The sequence below is a fragment of the Zootoca vivipara genome, chromosome 2, assembly GCF_963506605.1.
Source record: "Zootoca vivipara chromosome 2, rZooViv1.1, whole genome shotgun sequence".
NCBI classification, from domain to species: domain Eukaryota; kingdom Metazoa; phylum Chordata; class Lepidosauria; order Squamata; family Lacertidae; genus Zootoca; species Zootoca vivipara.
In genome coordinates, this window is record NC_083277.1 from 18,536,255 (window position 1) to 18,562,990 (window position 26,736).

Below are 26,736 nucleotides of genomic sequence, written 5' to 3' on the forward strand. Positions count from 1 at the left end.
CCTCACAACGGCCTTGCAAGGAGGGTTAGGCTGAGAATGAGCGACTGGCCCAAGGTCACCCAGTGAGTTTCATGGCCAAGTGGGGATTTGAACCATGCAAGAGGAACATTGCAGAGCACAAGCCATGAAACAGGAATTGTGTTGCAGGACACCGGGCTGGGAGAAAGAAGGAAGGATGCATCGCAGTATGTGTAGGACGGTGAACTTAGTTGTTTTGGGTCCTCTCCAGACATCCTTTTTAATTGCGCATAATCTGTTCTTCTGGATATTCTAAGTGTATCCTCAAAATAGACATGGTGCCTTTGCTGGAACAATAGGCTAGGCGCAGGCATAGGCAACCTTTGGCTCCCAGATGTTTTGGAACTACAACTCCCATGATCCCTGACCACTGGCCCTAGTTTTGTCCATGAAGCTTGGCCACTTTCAGCTTCCTATTTTCTGAAGCCAGAAGTGCTGCTTTCTCCCTAGCATATATGGTGTTTAATAGCAAGCAGTTGTGTTTAAATCTGGTATTACAGCACCAATTCTGAAACATGTTTTCAGAAAGGAGGAATGGGTCGTCCATGGACATTAACAGAACTAACTTTAAAAGAACCTTGTTCAAACTTACCACCAATTTGCCTAGTCTGGAGACAGTTCACTGATAGCTCAGTCGGTTGAGCATGAGACTCTTAATCTCAGGGTTGTGGGTTTGAGCCCTACGTCGGGCAAAAGATTGCAGGGGGTGGGGGCTCATGGTGCTGTCAGGGTGCTTATACCCAATGTGCTTTTCGACACCCTGACTGCCAAAGGTTTGTGGGAAGTCATAGAATCGTAGAGTTGGAAGAGACCACAAGGGCCATCCAGTCCAACCCCCTGCCGAGCAGGAAACACCATCAAAGCATTCTTGACATATGCCTGTCAAGCCTCTGCTTAAAGACCTCCAAAGAAGGAGACTCCACCACACTCCTTGGTAGCAAATTCCACTGCCGAACAGCTCTTACTGTCAGTCATACTGCTCCATTTCCAACCAGTGCATTGTCCTGCAGCTTCCTGGTGAAATTCTGCAGCTTTTCATACCGCGGTTGTGCTAGAGTGAGGTGGGCGTGTCCCATTTTTGGTGCGCTGTCATGTAAAAGTGTCCTTCCGGATGGGAATAATGCAATAGCATTGCAGAAGCAGCAGAGATGCATTACTAATGTACTATTATTGCACCGATGACATGTTGCAGAACACACACACACACACACACAAACATCCCAGTTTGCAGGGCCTCTAGTAGTCCTGGGATGGGGAAACAGGTATTCCAGTATTCTAGATGACAGGAAGGAGGGCACAGACATAGGGAAGAAGGGATGGGCAGAAGCTGGACAAAACCAGCCCCCCAGCAGCATGGCTGAAGAGGCTCACCCAGCCAAGTGTTCATCCTCTCCGAACTGCAGTGCTCCAGCTTAGGGAGGATCAGCACGTCAATGTCACTCTTGGGCTCCTCTTTGGTGAATTCCTGCAGGGGACACAGGAAGGAAGGGTTTAATAACTGAGGAAGATACAGAACACAAGTTAACGATGATGAGTCACAGTGCCAACCATTTATTTAGTTGTTGCCTTGGGTGGGCCAAAGTGCGTGTGATGCCGGCAGAGTCAGGCCTGCCCCAAATCACATGCCCAGGAGCAGGAGATGCAGTAAGTGGGTTTGAACTAGGCCCTCCTCATGCCTGCTGCCTGTTCGCTGGGTTTGTCTTTCAAGCGACGGGCAGGGTTCCACCCTTCCACGTTCTGCTTCTGAGGCAGAAACGGTGGCAAGCTTTCAACACCTCTTAGAAGACCCATCTATTAAAGTGGACTTTCTCCTTGTAGGGTTTATCCCAACACTCTGTTTTATTACTTGTTGAAATTTACACTGGTGGGTTCTCTGCTTTTATATGTTTGCTTATGATGTTGTGTGTACATCTTTATTTCCTCTTTTAATGATCCGGGGCAGATCTACAATGTAACTAATGGAGCTTAAACATCAGGGCCCCCTAATCCTGGAAGGGGCTCCCAGAAGTGTCTTCAGCCCACATTGCTTTTAAAAATTGGGTGTAGTAGACCCCATTTGAGTCACACGACTCAAATCGATTAATTTTTGCTGTTGTCTATATTTCAACATCCCCAAAGCTTGAGACTCAGTAGCACAGATGTTGTAAAAGTTTTTGTAAACAACCCCAAGGAAGGGGATAACAGTGGTTACCTAGACCTCGGTGGTGGTTTCAAAGGGGCCCCCACAACAGTTCGAGCTTCAAGGCCTCCAAAATGTAGGTCCACCCCTAAATCTCACTGCGGTGTTTTATGTTTAAAAACCCTTATGGAATTTGCATATTAGGCAGCAGGTAAATGGGGATGATGAATGAATGAAAAATTACTCTGTGAGCAGACCATGTGGATAAATGTGGCAGGAGGGTTTAGTGCCATTCACTCATGGACACATCGCTTTAGTGCTGTAAATTGTAGACCCCGATTTACAAATGATGGGGGGGCAGAGCCACACTCAAGGGCAACTGGCTGCTATGAGTCTGGCCGGTCATTGCAGAAGAGCCGTAGCTCAGGGGTTGAGCACCTGCTTTGCATGCAGAAGGTCCCAGGATCAATCGCCAGCATCTTCAGGTAGGGTTGGGAATGTCCCCTGGTTGAAATCCAGCCCACCAGCAGTGACTGATGCCCATTGAGGCTGGTAGGGCAGAAGACAGGGAGACCAACAGTAGGTGGTACCAAAGCCCATCCCCTGACTGGATGCAAGATGGCAGGCTGGTGGGACCCCACTGAATGCAGACTGAGGTTGAAGAGGGACAGGGGGCCAGTTCCCCCAAAGGACCAGCCTCTACTGCAGCCATCTGAGCTAGACGGACCTATAGGCTGACTCGCTAAAAGGCAGGTTCCTATCTCTTGCCTCATGGGAGTTGCAACACAGGAGATATTATTAATGTTCAGGCATCTCTATCTGACCACATGCCAACGTGATGCAAGAGAGACTCCTTGAACAAAAGAATCTGGCCAATAATCAATCACTTATCTGTCAAAGGGCAGAGGTTTTCAAACTTCCTGATTCCAGAAGGGTTAGAATGCAAAGAGGCTTTCCATAAACCCTGAGATGTCACATTCCAAGCCCCCACAGCCACTTCCTCATCTTGGCCGTTGGTTGCCCTCAAATCTCAACTTCTGAATCCCGTGGGCCTTGCTTGACTCATGGTCCTCAGCAGAGGGCTGATAGGCTGAGGTAAGTTGTGTAGCTGTTGCTTGAGGATTTTAGGGGGCATGTCTTATAGAACAAATGAGAAGAACAGCCGTGGAGGCTCCCCCCCCTCAGGAAGGGTCATGGCTCAGTGGCAGAGCACCCACTTCTCATGAAGAAGGTTCCCCAGTTCAATCCCCAGCATCTCCAAGCTGGGAAGCCCTGCAGAACTGCTGCCTGTCTATGTAGATAATGCTGGACTAATGGCGAGTCAGCACATTGGTCCATCTAGCTCAATGCTGTCTGCACGGACTGGCAGCGGCTCTCCAGGATTTCAGACATTCTCAGTCCTACGACTATCTAGAGCAGGCATCCCCCAAACTGCGGCCCTCCAGATGTTTTGGCCTACAACTCCCATGATCCCTAGCTAACAGAACCAGTGGTCAGGGAAGATGGGAATTGTAGCCCAAAACATCTGGAGGGCCGAAGTTTGGGGATGCCTGATCTAGAGGGCTGAGAAACGTTGTGTAGCTGTTGCTTGAGTTTGAGGAGATGACGTGTCTTCTAGTACAAATGAGAAGAACAGCAGCAGACACACAATTTTACTCAGCCCGGGGACCACAATTCAAGCCGGGCATGGACAACCTTTGGCATCTCAGGTGCCAAAGAGCTGGGCAAAGTTAGGTGTGCCTTCAGAATTTGCCTGAAGATGTATAGTGAATGGCACGACTTAGGGGCTGCCATAGGGAATGTCCTGTCCTGGGAAGTGCAGCTGGTAAGTGGTAAGACCTTTGCTGGTCTTACCACAGGTACCTGTAAGCACATATCTTCATACCTGTAAACATGAAACCCTGTAAAACTTCTAAACCTTCTGGAATCAGGAAGTTCGCAAGCCTCGGCCTTTGACAGATTAATTATTAGTGACTTTCTTTTGTTCCAAGTTGTCCCTCTTGCATCACGTTGGCCATAACCGCTGCTAATAACTGCTTGTAACACTTGGTCAGATAGAGATGCCTGAACTTTAAGAACACTACCAGTGTTGCAACTACCATGCGGTGGAAGATAGGAACCTGCCTTATAAGTGAATCAGACCATTGGTCCACCTAGCTCTCGGCTGGGTGGGCTGCAGTGCAGGCTGGTCCATGAAGGGAAATGGCACACCTCCGTCTGCTCTCAACTGGCCCCACTAGCCTGCCGTCTCATTACCAGTCATCAGGTGGGTTCTGCCCCTCGGCTCTGGCGCCACCTATTGTCAGTCTCCCTGCCTTCTGCCCTATCAGTCCAAAAGGACAACAGACACCGCTGGTGGCTGGAAGTGGCTCTCCAGGATTTCAAACAGGGGACACCCTCCATCTTATCTGGAGATGGCGGGGATTGAACCTGGGACCTTCTGCGTGTAAAGCAGATGCTCTACCTGCTGAGCCATGGCCCTTCCCCAGATCTGTGATTGGACCGCCTGACTTCCTCACTCCTAACTGGGTGGGATGCTTCTGCAGTGGTTGTGGAGAATGGACCATTCTGCTGTGCTGCTCCCCTGAGCTAAGTCATCTTGTAAAACAGTCGTTAGGCCCACAATTTTGGGGGGTGGGGTGGGGGTTATGTCTGCCCTTTCTCCACTGCTGCTCCAAATGCTGCTTCCAGGGGTGGGGGGCATTTTAGATCAGGGAAACACCCCTTCTCCCAGCATCGGTGCTCCGATTGCAATTGCAGTGCACCTCCCCAGCTGTATTAAAGTGTGTATTGGGGACCATAGGGAGAACATATCATGGACCTCCTGTGTCCATTTCAGTTCTAAGATGCCAGCCTGGGTTTTGATCAATTTGATATACAGTCATACCACTGGAAGGACAGATCGTGAAGCTGAGGCTCCAATACTTTGGCCACCTCATGAGAAGAGAAGACTCCCTGGAAAAAGACTCCCTCTCTGGAAAAGACTCTGATGTTGGGAAAGATGGAGGGCACAAGGAGAAGGGGACGACAGAGGATGAGATGGTTGGACAGTGTTCTCGAAGCTACGAACATGAGTTTGACCAAACTGCGGGAGGCAGTGGAAGACAGGAGTGCCTGAAGTGCTATGGTCCATGGGGTCACGAAGAGTTGGACACGACTAAACGACTAAACAACAACATACCTCGGAAGTCAAACACCTTGTGAGCCGAATGTTTTGGCTCCCAAACGCCGCAAACCCGGAAGTGAGTGTTCCGGTTTGTGAACGTTCTTCGGAACCCGAAAGTCCAAAGCGGCTTCCGATTGGCTGCAGGAGCTTCCTGCAGCCAATCAGAAGCCACGCCTTGGTTTCTGCATGTTTTGGAAGTCGAACGGACTTCCTGAATGGATTCTGTTTGACTTCCGAGGTATGACTGTAATACATTTGTACACCCTGCACCTGTAGATCTCAGGGCGGTTCACAACACAAAATATAATATAAAAACACAAATATAAGGAAGGTCCCCTAACTGCCACCTTGCAGGATAAGGTAAGGCTGGAAGAGGTTCCCCTTTAAGGCTTTCAGAAGGTATTAACTGACTGAAAGTATCCCAGGTTTGCAGAATGTCTGCCTATAAAGAAAGGTGGTGATGGCGGGTGAAGGACCCGAGAGTCACTTTAACCGGTTCTAGAATTTTCACATGCACAGGAGTTCCACATGGGAATTCCACAAGGAGGTTGTCGCATGTCAGAAACCAATGGTTACAAGAATATCAGCAAGCAGGGTGTGTTTGTGTGCCAGCAACAAAGTACGCAGAACATGAAGCAACTGCTGTAAATTCTTAAAAAGCAGATCGAACTGATCCTTTGACAAACATCTTAAAATTGCTGTCCGCAGGTGACATCAGGAAACAGTGGGGTCACTTAGAGGAGAAGATGGTGAAATGCGAACAGGGGACAGAGAAAGGGCAGAACTCCTCAATGCCTTCTTTGCCTCAGTCTTCTCCAAAAAAGAAAACAATGCCCAACCTGAAGAATATGGAGCAGATGATTCGGCAGGGGAAACACAGCCCAGAACAAGTAAGGAGGTAGTACAAAAATACTTGGCTAGTTTAGATGTATTCAAGTCTCCAGGGCCAGATGAACTACACCCAAGAGTATTAAAAGAACTGGCAGAGGTGATTTCAGAACCACCATCTTTGAGAATTCCTGGAGAACAGGTGAAGTCCCAGCAGACTGGAGGAGGGCAAATGTTATCTCTATATTCAAAAAGGGGGAAAGGGAGGACCCAAACAATTACCGCCCAGTCAGCCTGACATCAATACTAGGAAAGATTCTAGAGCAGATCATTAAGCAAACAGTCTGTGAGCACCTAGAAAGGAACGCTGTGATCACTAAGAGTCAGCATGGGTTTCTGAAAAATAGGTCATGTCAGTCTAATCTGATCTCATTTTTTGACAGAGTCACAAGCCTGGTAGATGAAGGGAACGTTGTGGATGCAGCATATATTGATTTCAGCAAGGCCTTTGACAAGGTGCCCCATTATATTCTTGTAAAGAAGCTGGTAAAATGTGGGCTAGACAATGCTGGATGTGAGGGACAGGGGATATCGCGAAGTCCCTCCCCTCCTGAGTTCAAGCCCATCCCCGAGCACAGGGGAAAGCAGAGAGAGTTCCGATTCCAATGGGGAAGCAGGAAGTCGTGTCCGAGGCTCAGGCAAGGTAGAGGAGCCAGGGTCCCAGGTGGGACAGGAAGGGGCGAATAAGGGGGGGAGACCCATCCCCCCAACTCCGGAATTACGCAGAAAGAGGAGGGGAAAGAGGATGGGTCTGCCAAAGCTTTTGTGTTGGAGAAAGACGCGCCAAAAGCCATTCGGAGGTTCTGGAACCGACTGACCACATCACTCCGTGTAAATAGCAATGACTTCAGCACTGTAAATACGCAGCACCAATAAAAGAATAAAATGCAGAGCTGCGTAGCGTTGTTACTCTGAAGTAGCCCACTCCGGCCACTGTGACAGCAACCTCCAAATCCTTTTTTGGGCTACTTTGGAGTTGCCGGGATGAGCGTGTCAGAGGCGGAGAGATGGCGGCAGATCGCGGAGCAAGCCCAGCAAGAACTGCAGCAGCTGTCGCTGCAGGCGCAGGGGGAATTGAAGGCAGCTAAAGAAGAGACTAAGAAGGTCCAGGACGACCGGCTACAACTTGCGGAACAGGTGAGAGCGCTACAGGAAAGAGAGCAGGAATTAAGGGCGGTGGCGGTAGACCTCCAAAACAAGCTGGATGCAGAGAAAAACAAGGCGGGAGGGGCACCCCAAGTCCAAGTGCTGCCAGGAAGGAGAGCCGGGACCCTAGTAAGCAAGTTCAACGGAGACCCGAGGGAATATCAGGGCTTTGAGACTGAGATTGTGTATGCTCTTGAGCTGCACCACGATGAGTTCCCTGATGATGAGCACAGGGTAGCGTTTATTGTGGAGCACCTTACCGGGGCAGCCAGGGAGTGGCTAAGACCGTTAATCGCAACAAAGAATCCTTGCATGAAGAATGTCAAACTATTTCTAGAAGGTTTGAAAACGATGTATTCGTCTGATAGTCATATGGACCAGACTAAGGAGGAACTTCATAATTTACGCCAAGGAAATATGACAGTTCGCGCGTATTGGGCGAAATTCACCATGCTGGTGCACAGATTGGGGTGGGAACTGGAGTCACCCCCAATGCAAGCGGCGTTCTACTTGGGGTTGCATGAGGAGGTGAAGGATGAGCTCTCGAGAGGTCCAAAGCCCAGTAATATGGATCAGCTGAGCAAAGCGGCTCTGGCGGTGGGGGTGAGACAGGAATCCCGGTGGAGTGACAAGCAAGCAACGCGCGCAAAGCGGGCTTGGTTCCCACGGTCGCAGGAGAAGCCACTCCCCCAACAACCCTTTCAAGCCACGCCTGGGGCCAGCCAGGACCAGGAACCCATGCAGATTGATAGCGCGCACGCGCGGGCTTTTCAAACCCCAGCGGCGCCAAGACGCAAGGAGGGAAGGGGTGGGAATTGCTTTCTCTGCAACTCCCCCCAGCATCTCGTCAGAGACTGCCCACATCGCAGGGAGTGGCAAGGAAAGGCGGGAACGGTTGTGCCCTCCCCCACTGACGCAGCACCACAGCAGGGAAACGGGAAAGCCTGGCTGCAGGAGACAAGGGGCAGCAGCCAGGCACAGTCAGCAGACAACAGCCCCTGCCCACCCACCCGCACAGAGAGGAGCAGAGCCAGCCCACCCCTCCCAGAGCAGGAGTGGTTCTAGAAGTGACGCTCACGCTCCCAAATGGCTATCCCCTGACGGTCCTCGCCCTAATTGACAGTGGGGCGTCAGCGAACTTCTTCTCGAGAAACTTTGCAGAAGAGCACCAGATCCAGCTTCTGCAGCTGGATTTTCCTCTGCACGTGGCGACCATTGACGGCAGAGAGCTGCTGGGAGGGGCCATCACTCATCAACCCCCCCCCATGAAAATGACGGTGGGAAGGCACTCAGAGACACTGGCATTCAACGTCACCACCATCTCAGACCCCCCCATCGTCTTGGGCATGAGCTGGCTGGCGCGCCACGACCCCTCCATCAGTTGGCACCAGAGATGCATCACGTTTGGGTCGGACTTTTGTCTGGAACATTGCATGCAGCACCAACCAGGGGAGGGGCCTCCGATAGCCACGGTGGCCACCATGCACGTCAAAGGGGGTGAGGCGATACCCAAGCCGTACTGGGACCTGCAGGAGGTCTTCAGCGAAGCGGAGTCCGACCACCTACCCCCACACAGGCCTTTTGACTGCCAGATCAACCTGGTGCCAGGGGCAACTGTACCCCCAGCCAAGCTGTACGCCATGTCAGACCAGGAACTGGAGGATCTGCGCGCTTTCATCGACAAGAACCTCAAGCGGGGGTTCATCAGAGAAAGCAAGGCGGCAGGGGGCAGCCCAGTCTTCTGGGTGGACAAGAAAGACACGCAACAGCGCCGTCTTGTGGTGGATTTTAGACGGCTGAATTCAGTGACAGAGCCAGTGGCTTTCCCCATGCCCAGAGTGGACGATCTGTTGACAGCGGCACGCAGGGGCAAGATTTTCACCAAGCTAGACCTAAGAGGGGCGTACAACTTGATCAGGATCCGGGAGGGCGATGAATGGAAAACCACGATGTTCACGCCTCTGGGCTCTTTTGAATATCTGGTGATGCCCTTCGGGTTGCAAGGGGGCTCAGCATGCTTCCAGGCCTTCATGCACCACGTCCTGGGGTCCCTCCTCTTCAGGAAATGCTTGGTCTTCCTGGATGACATCCTTATCTATTCCGACGACCCAGTGCAGCATGTGAAAGATGTCAGGGAGGTGTTGCAGCGCCTGAAGGAGAACCACCTGTATGTGAAGCTGGAAAAGTGCAAGTTTCACACCAAGGAGGTGGACTTCCTGGGCTACAAGCTGTCAGACAAGGGGCTGGCGATGGACAAGGACAAGGTGCAGGCCATCCTGGACTGGCACAGCCCCAGGACGCGCAAAGATGCCCAACGCCTACTAGGCTTCGCCAACTTCTACAGGAAGTTCATCAAGAACTTCTCTCGCGTTACGGCTCCCATCACTGACTGCCTGAGAGGCAAGCAGAAGTTCAGGTGGACACCAGAGGCGCAAGCAGCGTTCGAAAGCCTCAAGAGGGTGTTCGCCTCAGACCAGAACCTGTTCCACGTGGTTCAGGACGCGCCCCTACGCGTGGAGACAGATGCTTCTGATAAAGCTGTGGGCGCCATTTTGTTGCAACTGGACGCCAACAGAGAGTGGAGACCCTGTGCCTTCTTCTCCAGGAAGTTGACCCAGCCAGAGCGAAACTACACGGTGTTTGATCGGGAACTTCTTGCGATCCACGCCGCGTTCCAGCACTGGAGACACTTCCTGGTGGGCGCCAAGCACCCCATCCAGGTGTGCACAGACCACAAGAACCTGGAGTTCTGGAGAACTGCCAGGGTGCTCAACCAGCGGCAGATACGGTGGGCAGAGTTCTTCTCGAACTTCAACTTCTCCATACACTACATCCCGGGAGAGGAGAATGTCAGGGCGGATGCCCTCTCCCGCAAGCCAGAGTACATGGAGGAGGAGGCGCCACCGGCACCCAGACACATTTTCCCCCCGTCAGCATGGTCCTGCGGAGCAGCAGTGGTGAGCGAGGCGGAACTCACAGCACTGACGGCAGAGGATGAATTTGCCAACCGCATCTTCAGAGAACTGAGAGGGGGGGGAGCAGGCAAAAGACTTTGCAGAACGCAGGGGGCTGCTTTTCTACAAGGGTGCACTGTACCTGCCCACCACCCAGCTTAGACGTACGGTCCTCAAGCAGATGCACGACAACCCAACGGCGGGTCATTTTGGGAGGGACAAAACCGCTCACCTAGTCATGAGACACTTCTGGTGGCCAGGGGTGCGGGAAGATGTTAGAGACTATGTACGGGGCTGTGACACCTGCCAGCGGGCAAAGGTGGTCAGAGCAGCGCCACCGGGATTGCTGGAGCCCTTAGCCACGCCACACAGGCCGTGGGAAGTGGTGTCCATGGACTTCATCACAGATCTGCCTTCTTCCAGGGGCAAGACCGCAGTGTTGGTGGTGGTGGACCTCATGTCCAAAATGTGCCACTTTATACCGTGTGCCAGGGCGGTCTCTGCAGAGGAGACAGCCAAACTGTTTGTGGATCACGTATTCAGACTGCATGGATTACCTTTAAGGGTTATTTCGGATCGTGGCCGCCAATTTGTTTCCAGGTTCTGGCGGCGGCTCATGAACCTCCTGCAGGTGGAGGTCAGCTTGTCGACGGCTAGACACCCGCAGACCAATGGACAGGCGGAGAGGGTCAACGCCATTCTGCAGCAGTACCTGAGATGCTACGTCAGCCAGCGGCAAACGGACTGGGTGGATCGCCTGCCACTGGCAGAATTTGCCTACAACAATGCGGTGCACGTCTCCACAGGGGTGTCGCCCTTTAAGGCCAATTACGGGCGCGACCTCAGATCTTTCCCAGAGAGGGAGGGGGAGGAGGAAGAGGAGGGCCCACAGGCTGAGGATTGGGCAGAGGAACTGGAGACGGTGCACCAGCAGCTTAGAGAACACTTGGAGAGAGCCAAGGAAGCGTACAAGAAGGGGGCAGATCGCCACAGGCGACCGGGGGAGGTCATTAGGGTGGGGGACAAAGTTTGGTTGTCCTCGGAGGGCCTTCCCACCAGAGGGAGGTGCAAGAAGCTGGCACCCAGAAGGTTGGGCCCTTTCACGGTCACGCAGCAGGTCAACCCGGTGGCATACAGGCTGGCACTGCCAGAGGACATGAGGGTGCACCCAGTGTTTCATAGATCGCTGCTGTCGCCGTACAGGGAAAGCAGCAGGCTCCGAGGCAGCGAACAAACCCCTGAGGGAGGGGGGGAGAGAGAAGGCAGGGAGCAACTCAATGAGGCCACGGCCATCCTGGACTCAAGGAGGGGGGTGGGGGGCCTGGAGTACCTCATGGCATGGGAGGATGCTCCACCGTCCCAGAATGAATGGGTCCCAGCCACTCAGATACAGGAGGAATTCCTGGTAGAAGAATTTCACGCCCTCTTTCCCCATAGACCCAAGCCCTGGCACATGGAAAGGGAGGGGGAGGGGGAGGGGGAGGAAGCACGGGAGAGCAGTTCACCATGGCGCTGGGAAGCGGAGTTTGAGGAACCAGACGATGAGGTATGGGTGTCACCGAGATCCACCCAGTCAGAGGAAGGAGCAGATTGGCAGAACATTTTTACCCCTACCAGCTCTGACGCCACGGACTTTTTGGGATTCCCGTCCTCCCAGGCGGAAGGGGGGGGCTCGCAGGACTGGGGGGAGGTGTTCACACCAACGGGCTCGGAAAGCACTGAGTTCTTAGGCTTCCAGTCGTCACCGACACCTGGGGGGGACCTGGGGAGGGGTGAAGGAGAGCTTGGGAGGGGGGTGGATGTGAGGGACAGGGGATATCGCGAAGTCCCTCCCCTCCTGAGTTCAAGCCCATCCCCGAGCACAGGGGAAAGCAGAGAGAGTTCCGATTCCAATGGGGAAGCAGGAAGTCGTGTCCGAGGCTCAGGCAAGGTAGAGGAGCCAGGGTCCCAGGTGGGACAGGAAGGGGCGAATAAGGGGGGGAGACCCATCCCCCCAACTCCGGAATTACGCAGAAAGAGGAGGGGAAAGAGGATGGGTCTGCCAAAGCTTTTGTGTTGGAGAAAGACGCGCCAAAAGCCATTCGGAAGTTCTGGAACCGACTGACCACATCACTCCGTGTAAATAGCAATGACTTCAGCACTGTAAATACGCAGCACCAATAAAAGAATAAAATGCAGAGCTGCGTAGCGTTGTTACTCTGAAGTAGCCCACTCCGGCCACTGTGACACTACCATTCAGTGGATTTGTAACTGGCTGACTGACCAAATCCAAAGGGTGCTCATCAATGGCTCCTCCTAATCCTGGAGAGTAGTGACTAGTGGGGTGCCACAGGGTTCTGCCTTGGGCCCAGTCTTATTCGACATCTTTATAAACGACTTGGATGATGGGCTTGAGGGCATCCTGATCAAGTTTGCAGATGACACCAAATTGGGAGGGGTAGCTAATACCCCAGAGGACAGGATCACAATTCAAAATGACTTTAACAGATTAGAGAACTGGGCCAAAGCAAACAAGATGAATTTTAACAGGGAGAAATGTAAAGTACTACACTTGGGCAAAAAAAATGAAAGGCGCAAATACAGGATGGGTGACACCTGGCTTGAGAGCAGTACATGTGAAAAGGATCTAGGAGTCTTGGTAGACCACAAACTTGACATGAGTCAACAGTGTGATGCAGCAGCTAAAAAAGCCAATGCAATTCTGGGCTGCATCAATAGGAGTATAGCATCTAGATCAGGCATCCCCAAATTTCGGCCCTCCAGATGTTTTGGACTACAATTCCCATCATCCCTGACCACTGGTCCTCTTAGCTAGGGAACATGGGAGTTGTAGGCCAAAACATCTGGAGGGCCGCAGTTTGGGGATGCCAGATCTAGATCAAGGGAAGTAATAGTACCACTGTATTCTGCTCTGGTCAGACCTCACTGATACTGACAAGCTGGAACGTGTCCAGAGGAGGGCAACCAAAATGGTCAAAGGCCTGGAAACGATGCCTTATGAGGAACGGCTTAGGGAGCTGGGCATGTTTAGCATGGAGAAGAGAAGATTAAGGCGTGATATGATAGCCATGTTCAAATATATAAAGGGATGTCATATAGAGGAGGGAGAAAGGTTGTTTTCTGCTGCTCCAGATAAGCGGACACGGAGCAATGGATTCAAACTACAAGAAAGAAGATTCCACCTAAACATTAGGAAGAACTTCCTGACAGTAAGAGCTGTTTGACAGTGGAATTTGCTGCCAAGGAGTGTGGTGGAGTCTCCTTCTTTGGAGGTCTTTAAGCAGAGGCTTGACAGCCATATGTCAGGAATGCTTTGATGGTGTTTCCTGCTTGGCAGGGGGTTGGACTGGATGGCCCTTGTTGTCTTTTCCAACTCTATGATTCTATGATTTTAGCATGGACGACAGGGGTCAGGCTGCCCTCTTCCAGAAATGGCTGTGGTCGTCTTTCCAGCTGAAACAGGCCAAAGGCAGCCACTGAGGTCACCTGGGCATCTAGCAGTGATTCCCCATACAAACCGACCTACACCCTGCACTTGTCATCTCAGGCCCTTCTCTATGTCCCCCTTCCCCGAGAGGTTTGGAGGGCGGCAACACAAGAACCAGCCTTTTTGGTGGTGGCTCCCCATCTGTGGAATGCTCTCCCCAGAGAGGCTTGCCTGGTGCTATCATTACATATCTTTAGGCACCAGGCGAAAACATTCCTCTTGGGCATTAAATAATCTATGGCCTGTTAAAGCTGTGGGGTGGGGTGGACTGTTATGGTTATTTTATTACTACGCTGTCTGTTATTATGCCTTTTATTATGTTTTTATTGTTGTGCTCCGCAAAATGCATTCTTAATGCTCTGGAATCTTTTAATAAAACGGGGTATACAAATCAAATAAATAGTAGTAATTAAGGCCTTGTGCGGAAAACTGATTTCCTAGTTTGGTTCTGTCACCAATAATAATAATAATAATAATAATAATAATAATAATAATAATAATAATAATTTATTATTTGTACCACGCCCATCCAGCTGGGTTCCCCCAGCCACTCTGGGTGGCTTTCAACAAAGATTAAAATACACTAAAATCTCACACATTAAAAACTTCCCTAAACAGCGCTGCCTTCAGATGTTTTCTGAAGCACTGGGCATGGAGCACCTTGTGTATTTGTGGATGCGACTTGGGTTCAATCGCCCTGCAAGGTCTTTTAAGCCTCCCAGAATCAGTGCCAAATGCAAGGGCATTACCTCTGTTGTGCGTTTCAGTGGGTTGACAATTTGCCAGATGGCCAAGATGACGAAGTCGAGCCCGACAAGCAGCCCAACCGTGGCATAGAGTTTCCAGGGCTCCAGAGTCTGGAAGAAAAGAGGAAAGGCAGAATGAGGAAACAAGAGGCCTGAGGGCACTTCCAGACTGTTGTTATTTGGGGGGTGGGATTCAGTCCCACTGTGGCTGGCTCAGGTTGTGCAGTTATAGCTGCCTGGGAGACCTTGTGCAACAAACCCACTTCCCCAAAGGGTTGGGCGTTTTTTTGGTACATAATTTTTAATTAAATGTTCTGTTTTACAAATTAAAATACTCATTTAAACATCCTTAAAATATCAAGGACTTCCCTCCTTCTCTTTCCACGGCTCATTTTACATATCATAAATCCCTGCATATTTTACAAAAACTAAACCGTTCAGTATTCCATTATTACATCCATCAAAACTTATTTACACTGTTGAATTTATCTTAATGCTGCCGACGTTTCCAAGTGTACACAGTTTCCCCCCCGTAGTATATTCAATAAACGTTTTCCAATCTTCTCGAATCGTATGTTCTTCTCATTCTCTTATTCTCTATGTTAAATCTGCAAGCTGCGCATTTTTTGTCAATTTAAGTCGCCATTCAGGGTTGGGCAGGGGGTTTTTTTTGAGAAGGAAAGCGGTGGGAAAATGAGTGGGAAATGTGGGATAATGCTTGCTTTGATGCAATGCCATCTGCCCTCCCTGAACACGATTCAGAATGAATGCTCAGTCGACGGCCAATGTCACCTAATCTCCCAGCAAACTAATCAGGATGAGTGCTCAAAGGACGGGGAGTCTGCTGAAAGGGGCGTTCCAGAACACGCGAAAAACATCCAAGCACAGAGGTTGCCCTCTATGGCACACCTGAGATTCGCTATATTGTATGAACCGCTCCACCCAAGAGCTTTTAACCTAGAGACACACCTGCCAGATATGAAGTAGGCAACTATAATCTGCACTAGCAATTCTGAGACCAAACAAGGGAGCGGTGGTGTTGATTTCAGATAGGTTTCCTCTGAAATGGGTCTTGTGATCACCCCCAAAGCCCCCACCCAAAACTGCCAAAACTCTGGGAACTGTAGTTTGCCTCTCACATAGCTGCGACCCCCGGCAGCCTTAAGAAACAACAGTTCCCAGGATTCTTTGGAGGAAGCTGTGCGATTGACATGTATTGTGCATGCATAGTTCTAGCCCAATCAGGGGTGTAGCAAGGGGGGCAATAGGGGTGGGCCCCCCTGGGTGCGACCCTGGAGGGGGGGTGACACTCGGCGCGCCCCTCCCATGCCCGCCCCTCGCCTCTGCGCGCGCCGAGCAGGTGAGCGAGCAAGCTGTGCAGCGAGGCTTTTTACCGAGCGGCAGGGCAATGGCACCTCCCAAGCTGCCCGGTAAAAAACCTTGCTCCGCGGCTTGTTCGTGGTTTGCCGGTGGCGCTGCTCCAGCAGAGGGTCACGGTGCTAGTGTATGTAGTGACGCTGTGCATGTGTGCTATGTGCGACGCCGTGCATGTGCGCTGCGGATCAGGGTGCCGGAGCAGCTTCTGACGCCCCTGAGCCCAATGCCCCCACGGTATCTTCACACACCATCAAGCCAGTCACAACTGTTTTTTATAAATAATGGCGTTTCAAAGAGAGGCCTTCTCAGTGCCAAACAGCCGAGCTCTCTCACTACTGCACAGCAGTGCTACCTGCAACCGAAAACCTCAAAGCGTCTTGCGGCCAGCAAATCTTATTACAGCAGAAACATCCACGGACTAGAGCCCACTTCATCATCATCATCATCAATTAAATTTATATACCACCCTTTATCCAGAGATCTCAGGGTGGTTCACAAAATAAAAATGCAGGATAAAAGCATTGAAAGTTAAAACAAAAACAACCCCCCCCCAATCCACAGAAGCTTATGCCACAAACAAATTGTGAACCTTTTATGTGCTTAAAAAAAGACTGTTTGCTGGGTTTTGCCATAGCACAGACTTAACATGGCTACACCTCTGAAAGCTACATGACTAGAATGGGGAACCTGAGTTGGGCTCCAACTCCCATCAGCCCTCAGCCGACATGACCAAGGGTCATGGATGATGGGAGTTGTAGTCCAGCCACGCTTGAGGGGGCCGCACAGGCTCCCTCATCCTTGCTAGGCAGTTTGTCTCCGACAGCATGGTAAAGCAGGTCAAAGCGCCTCACCTTCCGCCGTTCTTTCTTCTCTTCCTTCTTGGTGAAAACAGTATGCACCCACCAGATCTTGGTGAACATGCTGCCGTAGCCCAAGCTGAAGCCCAAGCCCAGGAGCCAAAGACGAGCCTGTGGATTGCACATCCCACAACAGCAACACAAGAGCATGGTTAAGAGCACTTGCCACATTTTGCCCAGCATCCCCAAGAACTGCCAGACCTTCCCACAAAGATGCAGCACAGAGACAAGTCTAGAGTGCCAGTCTAGAGGGGAGAGGGCTTTAAAATGCAGCTTCGGTGGGTGGGGGGCTCTCTCTCTGTGTCTCCCCCCAAGAAAACCCCTGTTTTACCCCAGCTTATTGTCTCTGTATAATATTATGATACCAGCAGCATCACCTGTTAGGAGGGAAATGGCTGGAAGAGTCCAAATCTCCCATCTCACCACTTCTGCCAGCCTTCCCTGATCTGATGCCTCCCAGAGGTTTTGGACCAGAACTGCCAGCAGTCTCACCCAGCTGTGCTGCCAGAGGTGGACGGGAGTTGTGGGCACCATTTTGGGGAAGGAAAACCTCTGCCGTATTTTAAATTCTCAATCCCACCCCCCACCCCAAGTTCCATGTGAATTTAGCAAAGCTGGCTGGGTTGTGCTGCTGTTACACACCATCTATTCCAGTCTCGTTCCCTGCCATTTTGATTCCCCTCCCATGTTTCCTCTGTCATCCTCCTGCTTCTTTCTCCACCTCAGGTCTGGGGAGCATGCATTGGACTCCAACTCCCAGCAGCTCCCAGCATGACCAAGTGCCGTAGGTGATGGGAGTTGTATTTGGAAGCATGCTGCCTTAGATAGAGGTTTTGGAGGTTTTCAAGCCAAGGTTGGGTGGCCCTCAGTCATGGGTGCTTTAGTTGAGATTCCTGCACTGCAGTGACCCTTGGGGACACTTCCAACTCCTCGAAAGATTCCACCAACGGTGTTTCCGGAATTTTTTACACAGAATTTGGGAAGACAGGTGAACAAATACCAGTGCACTGGAAGAAGCAAAGATCACCAGTGTTGAAGCAATGATTCTTCAACATCAACTTTGTTGGACTGGTCATGTTGTGCGGATGCCTGATGATCGTCTTCCAAAGCAACTACTCTATCCTGGACTTAAAAATGGAAAGTGTAATGCTGGTGGTCAACAAAAGAGGTTCAAAGACTGTCTCAAGGCAAATCTTAAAAAATGTAGTATAAACACCGACAACTGGGAAACACTGGCCTGCGAGCGCTCCAATTGGAGAACAGCCTTTACCAAAGGTGTCATGGGCTTTGAAGACACTCAATCTCAGGACGCAAGGGAGAAACGTGCTAAGAGGAAGACATGCTTGGCAAATCCACACTGTGATCAACTCCCACTCGGAAACCATTGTCCCCACAGTGGAAGGACGTGTGGATCCAGAATTGGCCTCCACAGACACTTGCGGACTCATTGTTAAAACCGTGTTTATGGAAGACAATCTTACTTGGCTCCAAGTGATCACCAAAGAAGAAGACTTCCAGCTATGATTCTATGAAAGCAGAGGTAGAACATAGCCATTGTGGCTAGTAGCCAGTGATTGCTTTGTCCTCCATGAATTTGCCTAATCCTTTTTCAAAGCCATCCAAGTAGGAGGCCATCACTTACAATTCTCTAATGGAAGCGTCAAGACTGCCAGCTACTTTTCCCCATTAAGCTCCAATTGTCAATTAAGATTGTCTGCTCCGCTACATAATATTCCCATGCTTCTAACTGAATGGGTGTGGCAAAAGAAGAGAAAGAGCGTATCTTACAGCAGCCTTGCAATGTTGTTCAGGGGCAGGGTTGAGGCTAGTTTGGTTTCGCAACCCAAAACGGTTCCCTGGAGGTTGCAGCAAAGGTTAATCCTCTTACACTGCCTTCTCAGGCCACTCTCCCAGCTCAAATCTAGTACATGCAGAAACCTCGCACTCCATCGAGTTGCATGTATATGCTTATAAACGTTTGTTTACATTAAAAAAGGAATCAATTTTTCGACAAATTCCTAGCTAGAAAGCGCATCAAATCCTCCACTGACTGCTACCTTTTGCTCTCTTTTTTCGGTAGTGTGGGGAGGCACATTGGTGCCTGAGTGTTGCTACGTCAAAATCTTGGATTTCGTCCATCAATTTCCACAGGGAGCTCTCGCTTCTCGCGTGATCTAACTGGTAGGTCTATCTATGTCCAACAGATGCCCCAGACCTCTAGAGCAGGGATGTCCAACACATCGATCGTGATCTACCGGTCGATCCCTGTGAGGCTTTGGTCGATCGCGGTCAATCGCCGGTCCCCTTCCAGCCCTGGCCCCCTCCCTGCACTGGCCTCTATTGTTGCAGAAGGGAAGTCTGAGGGGAAGTCTGAGCTTTGAAATGGAGGCTTTTATGTTGTCAGCGATCGGAAGGTTAGTGGCTGCCTCTGTTCCTTCCCCCAATAGTGTGCTTTCCCCCTCACTAAAAAAGCTCAACAACTTTGAGCTGAACCCCCCCAAAAGCAGGGGTAGATCATTGCCAGATTTTAAAATTGAAAGTAGATTGCAGTGTCTCTGGAGTTGGCCACCCCTGCTCTAGAGAGTCCAACATGTACCTGGCAAACGAAGGGGAAGAGGCCCTTGCTGATGTGGAGGCCATCCAGCCCGAGGGGGAAGACAGACGCTTGCGCCAGTGCGCAACCCACAGCTGTCATGTTGTTGAGGTACGGCTGCGAGTTCTGGATGTATCTGTGAAGGAACGGAAGGCGTGAGAGACCCAAAGCGGGGGTTTGCATCGGAAAGGATCTAAACCCGGGCGCCCACATTATGGGGAGCAACAGACTAAAGGTACGCTGTCCAGGCTTTGCATCCTCAAGAGCCATGGTGGTGTCGGATAAATGGTGTCTAACGCAGAGTCTTGCATAGGGGGACAAGACAGATGCCAAGTCTTCTCGGAAAATGTATGGATCTGCATCCGCACTGGGCACCTACCCTCGCTTGTTATTGGCTCACTTTTTATAAGGCATCTGCACATCACGATCATAACATACTCCTCCTATGTTTTCCCTGCTCGGCTTCTGTTAATGCCCTTCCTCCCCAGGTCCAGACTTTACAAAATCCAACTAAAAACTGAACGGAGCAGCTGCACAAGTTTCTCAGGTGCAGATGACTCCCTGAGCTGCTATTCCATAGCTCTACCAGCAGGGGAGTGGGTGACTAAGTGGGTTGAGGTTTACCCACCTGACGTGCCCGTTGTAGATGTTGAAGGCCAAGCAGATGATGGCCAACAGGATACCCACGCTGGAGAGCACCGAGACAGAAATGAAGAGCTTCTGGGAGAGGTACCGGAAAGTGATGATGACCTTTGTGTAGTCAGCTGGCGGGACACCGCCTGTAGGTTATGGGGGGGGGGGAGAAGAACAGAGAAACTCAGGCACCATTAGCATCTAGGAAGACTATGTTCTTTTTTCCCATGAATGGTTTTGCTTGCCCCTTTCTGTGACCCTGGAAGACAGAGGGCAAGTTGGCACCAGTCAATTTGACAACAATAAGGCCGTCGTGTGCATGGCTGTGGCTGTGTGGCAACTGCCCCGAATGGCTCAACAAGTGCACAGGCTGCAGAATCACCGTGGCCTCCTGACTCAACCCAGTTCCATGTATTTCCCAAGGTGCTTTACAGCAGCTTGGTCTCAGCAGACACTGGGACTTGACTTGTTTTTAATAGGGTTGCCAGACTCAATAGTGGACAGGACTTCTGTGCCTTTCATTGCCCTGCTCTCTTTCGAGTCTGGAAACCTTAAAGAGAAACCAGCAGACCCTTTGTTTAATTTCCAAGCAAAGGGTCTGCTGGTTTCTCTTTAAGGTTTCCAGACTCAAAAGAGAGCAGGGCAATTAAAGGCACAGAAGTTCTGTCCACTATTGAGTCTGGCAACCCTAGTTTTTAATTATATCTATCTCTATGTCTCTATCTATCTATCTATCTATCTATCTATCTATCTATCTATCTATCTATCATCTATCTATCTATCTATCTCTGTGTGTATGAGTAGTAAGAGAACCATGTATGGCACCTTTAGCTACTAGAAGGAAAGATGGGATTTAAATGCAGTAAATAATAATAATAATAATTTATTATTTATACCCCGCCCATCTGGCTGAGTTTCCCCAGCCACTGTGGGCGGCTTCCAACAGAACACTAAAATGCAATAATCTATTAAACATTAAAAGTTTGCCTAAACATACAGAACATGGATAAAATACAGGGGGATATTGGAGCCGAAGACACCGTGGTGGATATCACCTAAAGAAATAATATCAGTTAAAAAAATAAATATGGAAAATAATTGGCCAACATATAATGAATTATTAGAAAAGGTAGATGGGAATTTAAAATTAAAAGATTATAATGAAATTAGAAAATATTGTAATGTGTGGTTACAATATTTTGAAATTAATGAAAGATTTAAAAAAGATAAGATAATTGGCTTCGAAAAAGAGATGTCTAAATTTGGTAAAATAATATTGGAAGGGGGAAATAAATTTATAAAAAATTTGTATGAATTGATTTTGGAATGGGAAACCAAAGATGAATTAACGAAAGATGTAATGGTTAAATGGGCACAAGATGTGAGTAAACCAATAATGTATGAAAACTGGGAAAAATTATGGACAAGGGATATCAAAATGATAACTAGTTATGATTTAAAAGAAAATATCTATAAAATGCAATTTAGGTGGTATCTAACCCCGGTACGCTTGGCAAAGATATACAAGGGAAATGATAAGTCCTGCTGGAGGTGCAAGGAAGAAACTGGAACATTTATACATGTCTGGTGGTGGTGTAAAAAAATAAGAAATTTTTGGGATGAAATATATAAGGAGTTAAAAAAGATAACCAAAACATCATTCAAGAAAGATCCGGAAATATTTCTTTTGAGTATGTTAAGTGACGAAATCAAGGCTGAAAACAGATGCGTGGTAATGTATAGCACCATAGCCGCCAGAGTCCTAATCGCACAAAACTGGAAAAGTGATAAAATTCCAAACATAAAGGATTGGTTACTGAAAGTAGTGGGATATAAGAATTTGGCTATTAAAAATGGGATTTCAAAAGGATTGGGTAGAGAAAAAGCGGGCAAGAATTGGGAATCCTTCGAACTTTATATGAAAAATAAGGTCGAATAAGCGAATCTTGTGGCAGAGGTAGGAAAGGTAAGGAAATCAGAGAGAAGGAAAAAAAAATCAAATTGAGTATGCATCAGAAGAAAGAAAGATAATCAACATATAGGAATGACTGGAAGTCATCAGGGGGAGAGGGCAGGGGGAGGGCAGTTAGCGGTTAGCTTTTTAACACTAATGGTCAAAATGATTTAGATTAAAATTTGGGAAAATAAGGGGCCAAGTATGGATGACCCTCGGAAAGAATGATTTGTCTATCCTTATCTGGTCCTATTATAAGTTTTTATGTTCTGTTTGACGATTAGGGTTTTTTTTTTTTTTTATGTCAGTTTTTCTATTTTTGTTATGTTATAATTATGATTTAGAGATATTATAATATTATTATATATTATAATATTGTTCTGTTTAAGTTATTGTTTTTGTTAAGTTTTGTCTTTTTCTTTTTTCCTAATTTCTTTTTCTCTATGTTAATGTTATATGTGTAAATAATTATTATTAATAAAGTTTATTTTTAAAAAAAAAAAAAAATTAAAAAAAAAAAAAGTTTGCCTAAACAGGGCTGCCTTCAGATGTCTTCTAAATTTCACACACACTCTCTCTCTCTAATTTTTCATTCGCTTTTGTGAATAGCCACACATATCTATATATATATAAGTCCATGTTTGTTAGGCCGTGACGTTCTCCGAAACCGCTTGCCCGATCGCATTCAAATTTGGCCACAGCATCACATGGGGATATCCAAGTGTTTCCATGTGCTTAGATTGCCCACATCTCACACCTGTGCCACGAAAACCAGGTAAAACCCACTGGTTTGAAACCCTGAACTCAGAGGGCCGGGGAAGCTGGGAAATAGAAGGCAGAAGAGATTGCAACACAGTGCCCTCTAGCGGCTGCTACACTGGTACTACAGCTAGAAAACCTTGGCCCTCTATCGGAGGCTACACTGGTACTGCAGCTACTAGGCCGAATGGAGGCACGCCTTTACAGACTAGGCCAAATGGAGGTGGGGACTCGCCTGGGTGTGGGTTGGGGGCAGGAGGGGACGGGATAGGTCATGGATCGGGACAGGGTAGGGGAATCACAGGGATGAGCCACAGCAACGCGTGGCCTGGCCAGCTAGTTTACAAATAAAATTAACGCAAGAAGGAAATTGAAAGTATTGTATTAACTATTTTGTATGCATTATATCCCCTTCATGCCTTGTCATGGCGAAGGGGCTTGAATAACTCCAAGAAGCTATGAGCTATGACCCAAGACAGACAGGTCATAGCCGAGAGTTTAGACTAAATGGAGAAGGAACTGGCAATCCACTCCAGTATTTTGCCAAGAAAACTCCATGGACATAAAAAAGGAGAAGCTTTGAGAAGAAAGTGTGAGTTTCCAAGGCATGCTCTGGTTCATGGCGTCACGGAGAGTCGAACACGACTAAGACGACTAAACAACAACAACATGCATTATATCACTCCTTATTTTTATTTTGGGTCCTGTAAGAGTCACACCACTGGTTGCCATGCCTAAAACTTCAGTCTCTTACCAATCCATTTTTCATTGTTGTACCAGGAGAGATTATCCTTGGTGCTGTCGTAATACCCAATCTTCTTATAGATGCCATCTGTTGGCAGAAGGAGGCATTACATACATACAGTAGGGAGGTGAAGCATTGATGCCGGGTAGGAGAGTGGAACAAACCCCTAGCAGTGCAGGGGGCGGGCCTGCGGCTCTCGACTTAATTTCATGCGGATAATAAGGCAATGAATAATGGGAGGCTGGGATTGGTCAGGAGGCAGTACTGCATGTGGCATATGGGGTCTGCCCAAACTATCGTGTGCCACTGAGAACAGCTGCCTTGCAGGTATGTGTCAGAAGAGAAACCAACGCTTCCAACATACCCAGCACAATGACAATGATTCTTGCTCACCCTGAAGCTGTTCGATGAGGGTCCAGGCCATCCGAGAGCCGCTGGCATCAAAGACCACATGTCCCTGGGGAGAAAGGGGAAAGGGAGTTGCATATTCAATAGTTGGGCCTGACGAGCACTTAATGTTCCCAACTCCTATAGTTATAATCTGTGGGTTGCCATCTGTTTTTATGCTGATCTTAACCTGATCTTAAGATGTATTTTAATTGATTGTTTGATTTTATGTGTTTAGCTCAGTTGGTTAGAGCAAGATGCTGATAATGTCATGGTTTCAGGTTCAATCCTTGTATGGGACAGTTGCGTATTCCTGCATTGCAGGGGGTTGGACTAGTTGATCCTCAGGGTCCCTTCGAAATCTACAATTCTATGATTCTATGATTCTATGTATTATATACTCTGCTGTTAGCCGCCCTGAGCCCGGTCCTGGCCGGGGAGGGCGGGATAGAAACATTATTATTATTATTATTATTTCCAGTGCTTTTTTCCGGTGGGGGGGGACACAGGGGTACGCATACCCCTAAACACTTTGTGAATCTTTGTACTTTTGTCCACTTACTGTATTTATTTCCCCTGATTTGAACTATAAAATGGTGAGTTTCTTGAGTCAAAATGAGAGTACCCCTAAACATTTTTTTAAAGAAAAAAAGCACTGTGCATATTAATACAGGGTCTCCCAAGTTTCAGGGTGGCATACAAAGACAGACAGACAGACAGACAGACAGACAGACAGACAGACAGACAGACAGACAGACAGATACCGTATGTGGGCGTTTCTAAATCCCAAACATCCACATTCTGCCCCAAGGAGATCAGGTTCAAGAGCCACTCACAGAGACTCCCTCAAAGGCTGAAGAGTTGAGGGCTCGGTAGATCTCATCTGTGATAGTCCTGTTGTTATAATTGAAGTCTTCCAGCCGCAGCCCCTTCTTCACCAGCTCCGTGGAGGTCTTGTTGAGTGCTAGTGCCAGGGCCCAGACGGCATCATAGGCCAGCGGAGCTTCCTGGAAGCCTCCCGTCTCCTCTGGGGATTTTTCCACCCGCTTCGTCAGCTTCTCAATGAACTCCTGTGATGTCTGTAGGGGACAAAAGAAAATGATAATATAATAATAATAATAATAATAATAATAATAATAATAATAATAATAATTTATTATTTATACCCCGCCCATCTGGCACGGTTTCTCCAGCCACTCTGGGCGGCTTCCAACCGAATATTAAAAACAGTACAGCATCAAACATTAAAAACTTCCCTAAACAGGGTCGCCTTCAGTTGTCTTCTAAAAGTAAAATAGTTACTTATTGCCTTGACATCTCCTGGGAGGGCGTTCCACAGGGCGGGTGCCACTACCGAGAAGGCCCTCTGTCTGGTTCCCTGCAACTTGGCTTCTCGCAACGAGGGAACCGCCAGAATATATAAATTCTGATCCCCAGACATATAAATTATGGTTAAGGTTGGATGGATAATGTGTTCTCTCTGTAAGCCTTAAAGTTGAGGCAAGTCTTGTTTTTCCAGGCAACCCAGTCCTTCCACCCCACATTGACTCTATAAAATACATAAGTTAACCCTACCTAGTAGAAAAACCAATGGCTTCTCAAAGATCTGGTATTAACTGTCACATGAATCAACTCTTTTTAACAGACAGAAGTGCATTAAGATGAAATCTTGCTTTAAAAAGGGGGGAAGCGGGTTTTTTAAATTTGGCTTTTGTTTATTTGGAATATTACAAAAGTTTCTTGCTCCCTTTGACAGTGTATATTGCTTTCACCGTTGTCCATTACCTGCAACTTGAGCAAACGCCTGGTTTCTGTTTTTTAAATCACCTCCCCGCTTTAAACCAGACCTCTCCAGACTTTCGCCTCGGAGCCAGCTCTCAACAACAAGTTAGGCTTCGGGCATTTGACAACATCACCTTAGAACACATGCAGAGTGTGTTTCCTTTGCTGGCAACAAATCAGTCAGTCTCTATGGCGAGGGCTTCCAAACGTCGGAGCGTGACTTCCAGGCATAGCTGCCAAGTCTCCTGTATTCCCCGGGAAACCCCCGTTTTTCTAGCTGTTCCCAGCTGAAAAAACGGATTTTTTTGTTTCCCCCCGGTTTATTCTGGCGCGGTGGCCATTTTGGAACTGGGCGGAGCATGCTCAGAAGCGACTTTTGATGCAGCTCTGCCCAGTTCCAAAATGGCTGCAGTGTGACTTCTGGTGCGGAGGTCATTTTGGAACTGGGCAAAGCAGCATCAAAAGTCGCTTCTGAGCATGCTCCGCCCAGTTCCAAAATGGCAGCAGCGCTACTTCTGGTCTGCTACTTCAGGTCCAATCCCTTATTTCTCCCCCAGGAACTTGGCAGGTATGCTCCAGGCAAGCTTAAAAACCCCAACATTTGACATTTACCACCTCCCAACCTCCCCCCCCCCCGCCCTCTGAGACTCTCCCTCACCATGTTGGAGATGCTTCGTGTGTTCTCTGGGTTCAACATGACGATCTCGGTGGTGATGTGGCCCTCCACGGCCTCCCTCATCTCCTCCTCCGTGCAGTTAATATTCGCATCCTTGATGCGGAACCAGTTGTCGGCGTACCAGCCAATCAGGAACCAGACGTACTTCTTCCCAAACAAGCGCTCCTTGTAGACCTGTCCCCAGTGCCACAAGAGAGGAGAAATGAAGTTTTAAAAAAAACCAGAGGCCTTTTTGCTTGAAATAGTTGGAGATGAGATCCCCCCCAAAAGATTGTACATTCTTTCTGTATGCCACAACTGCAGCTAGACTACTGATAGCTAAATTTTGGAAATCTCAAGGAATGCCCACAATCAATGACTGGCAGATAAAGATGATGGACTATATGGAACTCGCCAAGATGACCAGAAGGATCCGCGACCAGAAGGAGGAGAAGGTTGAAGAAGATTGG

The 26,736-nt window shown here is 48.8% G+C and overlaps 1 protein-coding gene across 1 annotated transcript in view; it reads right to left on the reverse strand.

The window, feature by feature from the left end:
* Nucleotides 1–1,429: 1,429 nt before the first annotated feature.
* The window catches only part of LOC118080910 (gamma-aminobutyric acid type B receptor subunit 1), a gene marked incomplete at its 3' end in the record, with an annotated part of 45,148 nt that continues 19,841 nt past the window's right edge, over nt 1,430–26,736 (reverse strand). Inside the window, 9 exon segments of the mRNA XM_060271233.1 lie at nt 1,430–1,483; nt 14,528–14,635; nt 16,753–16,869; nt 19,355–19,487; nt 19,980–20,130; nt 23,452–23,529; nt 23,836–23,899; nt 24,666–24,908; nt 26,270–26,461. Of these exon segments, the coding sequence (XP_060127216.1) occupies nt 1,430–1,483; nt 14,528–14,635; nt 16,753–16,869; nt 19,355–19,487; nt 19,980–20,130; nt 23,452–23,529; nt 23,836–23,899; nt 24,666–24,908; nt 26,270–26,461 (1,140 nt within the window).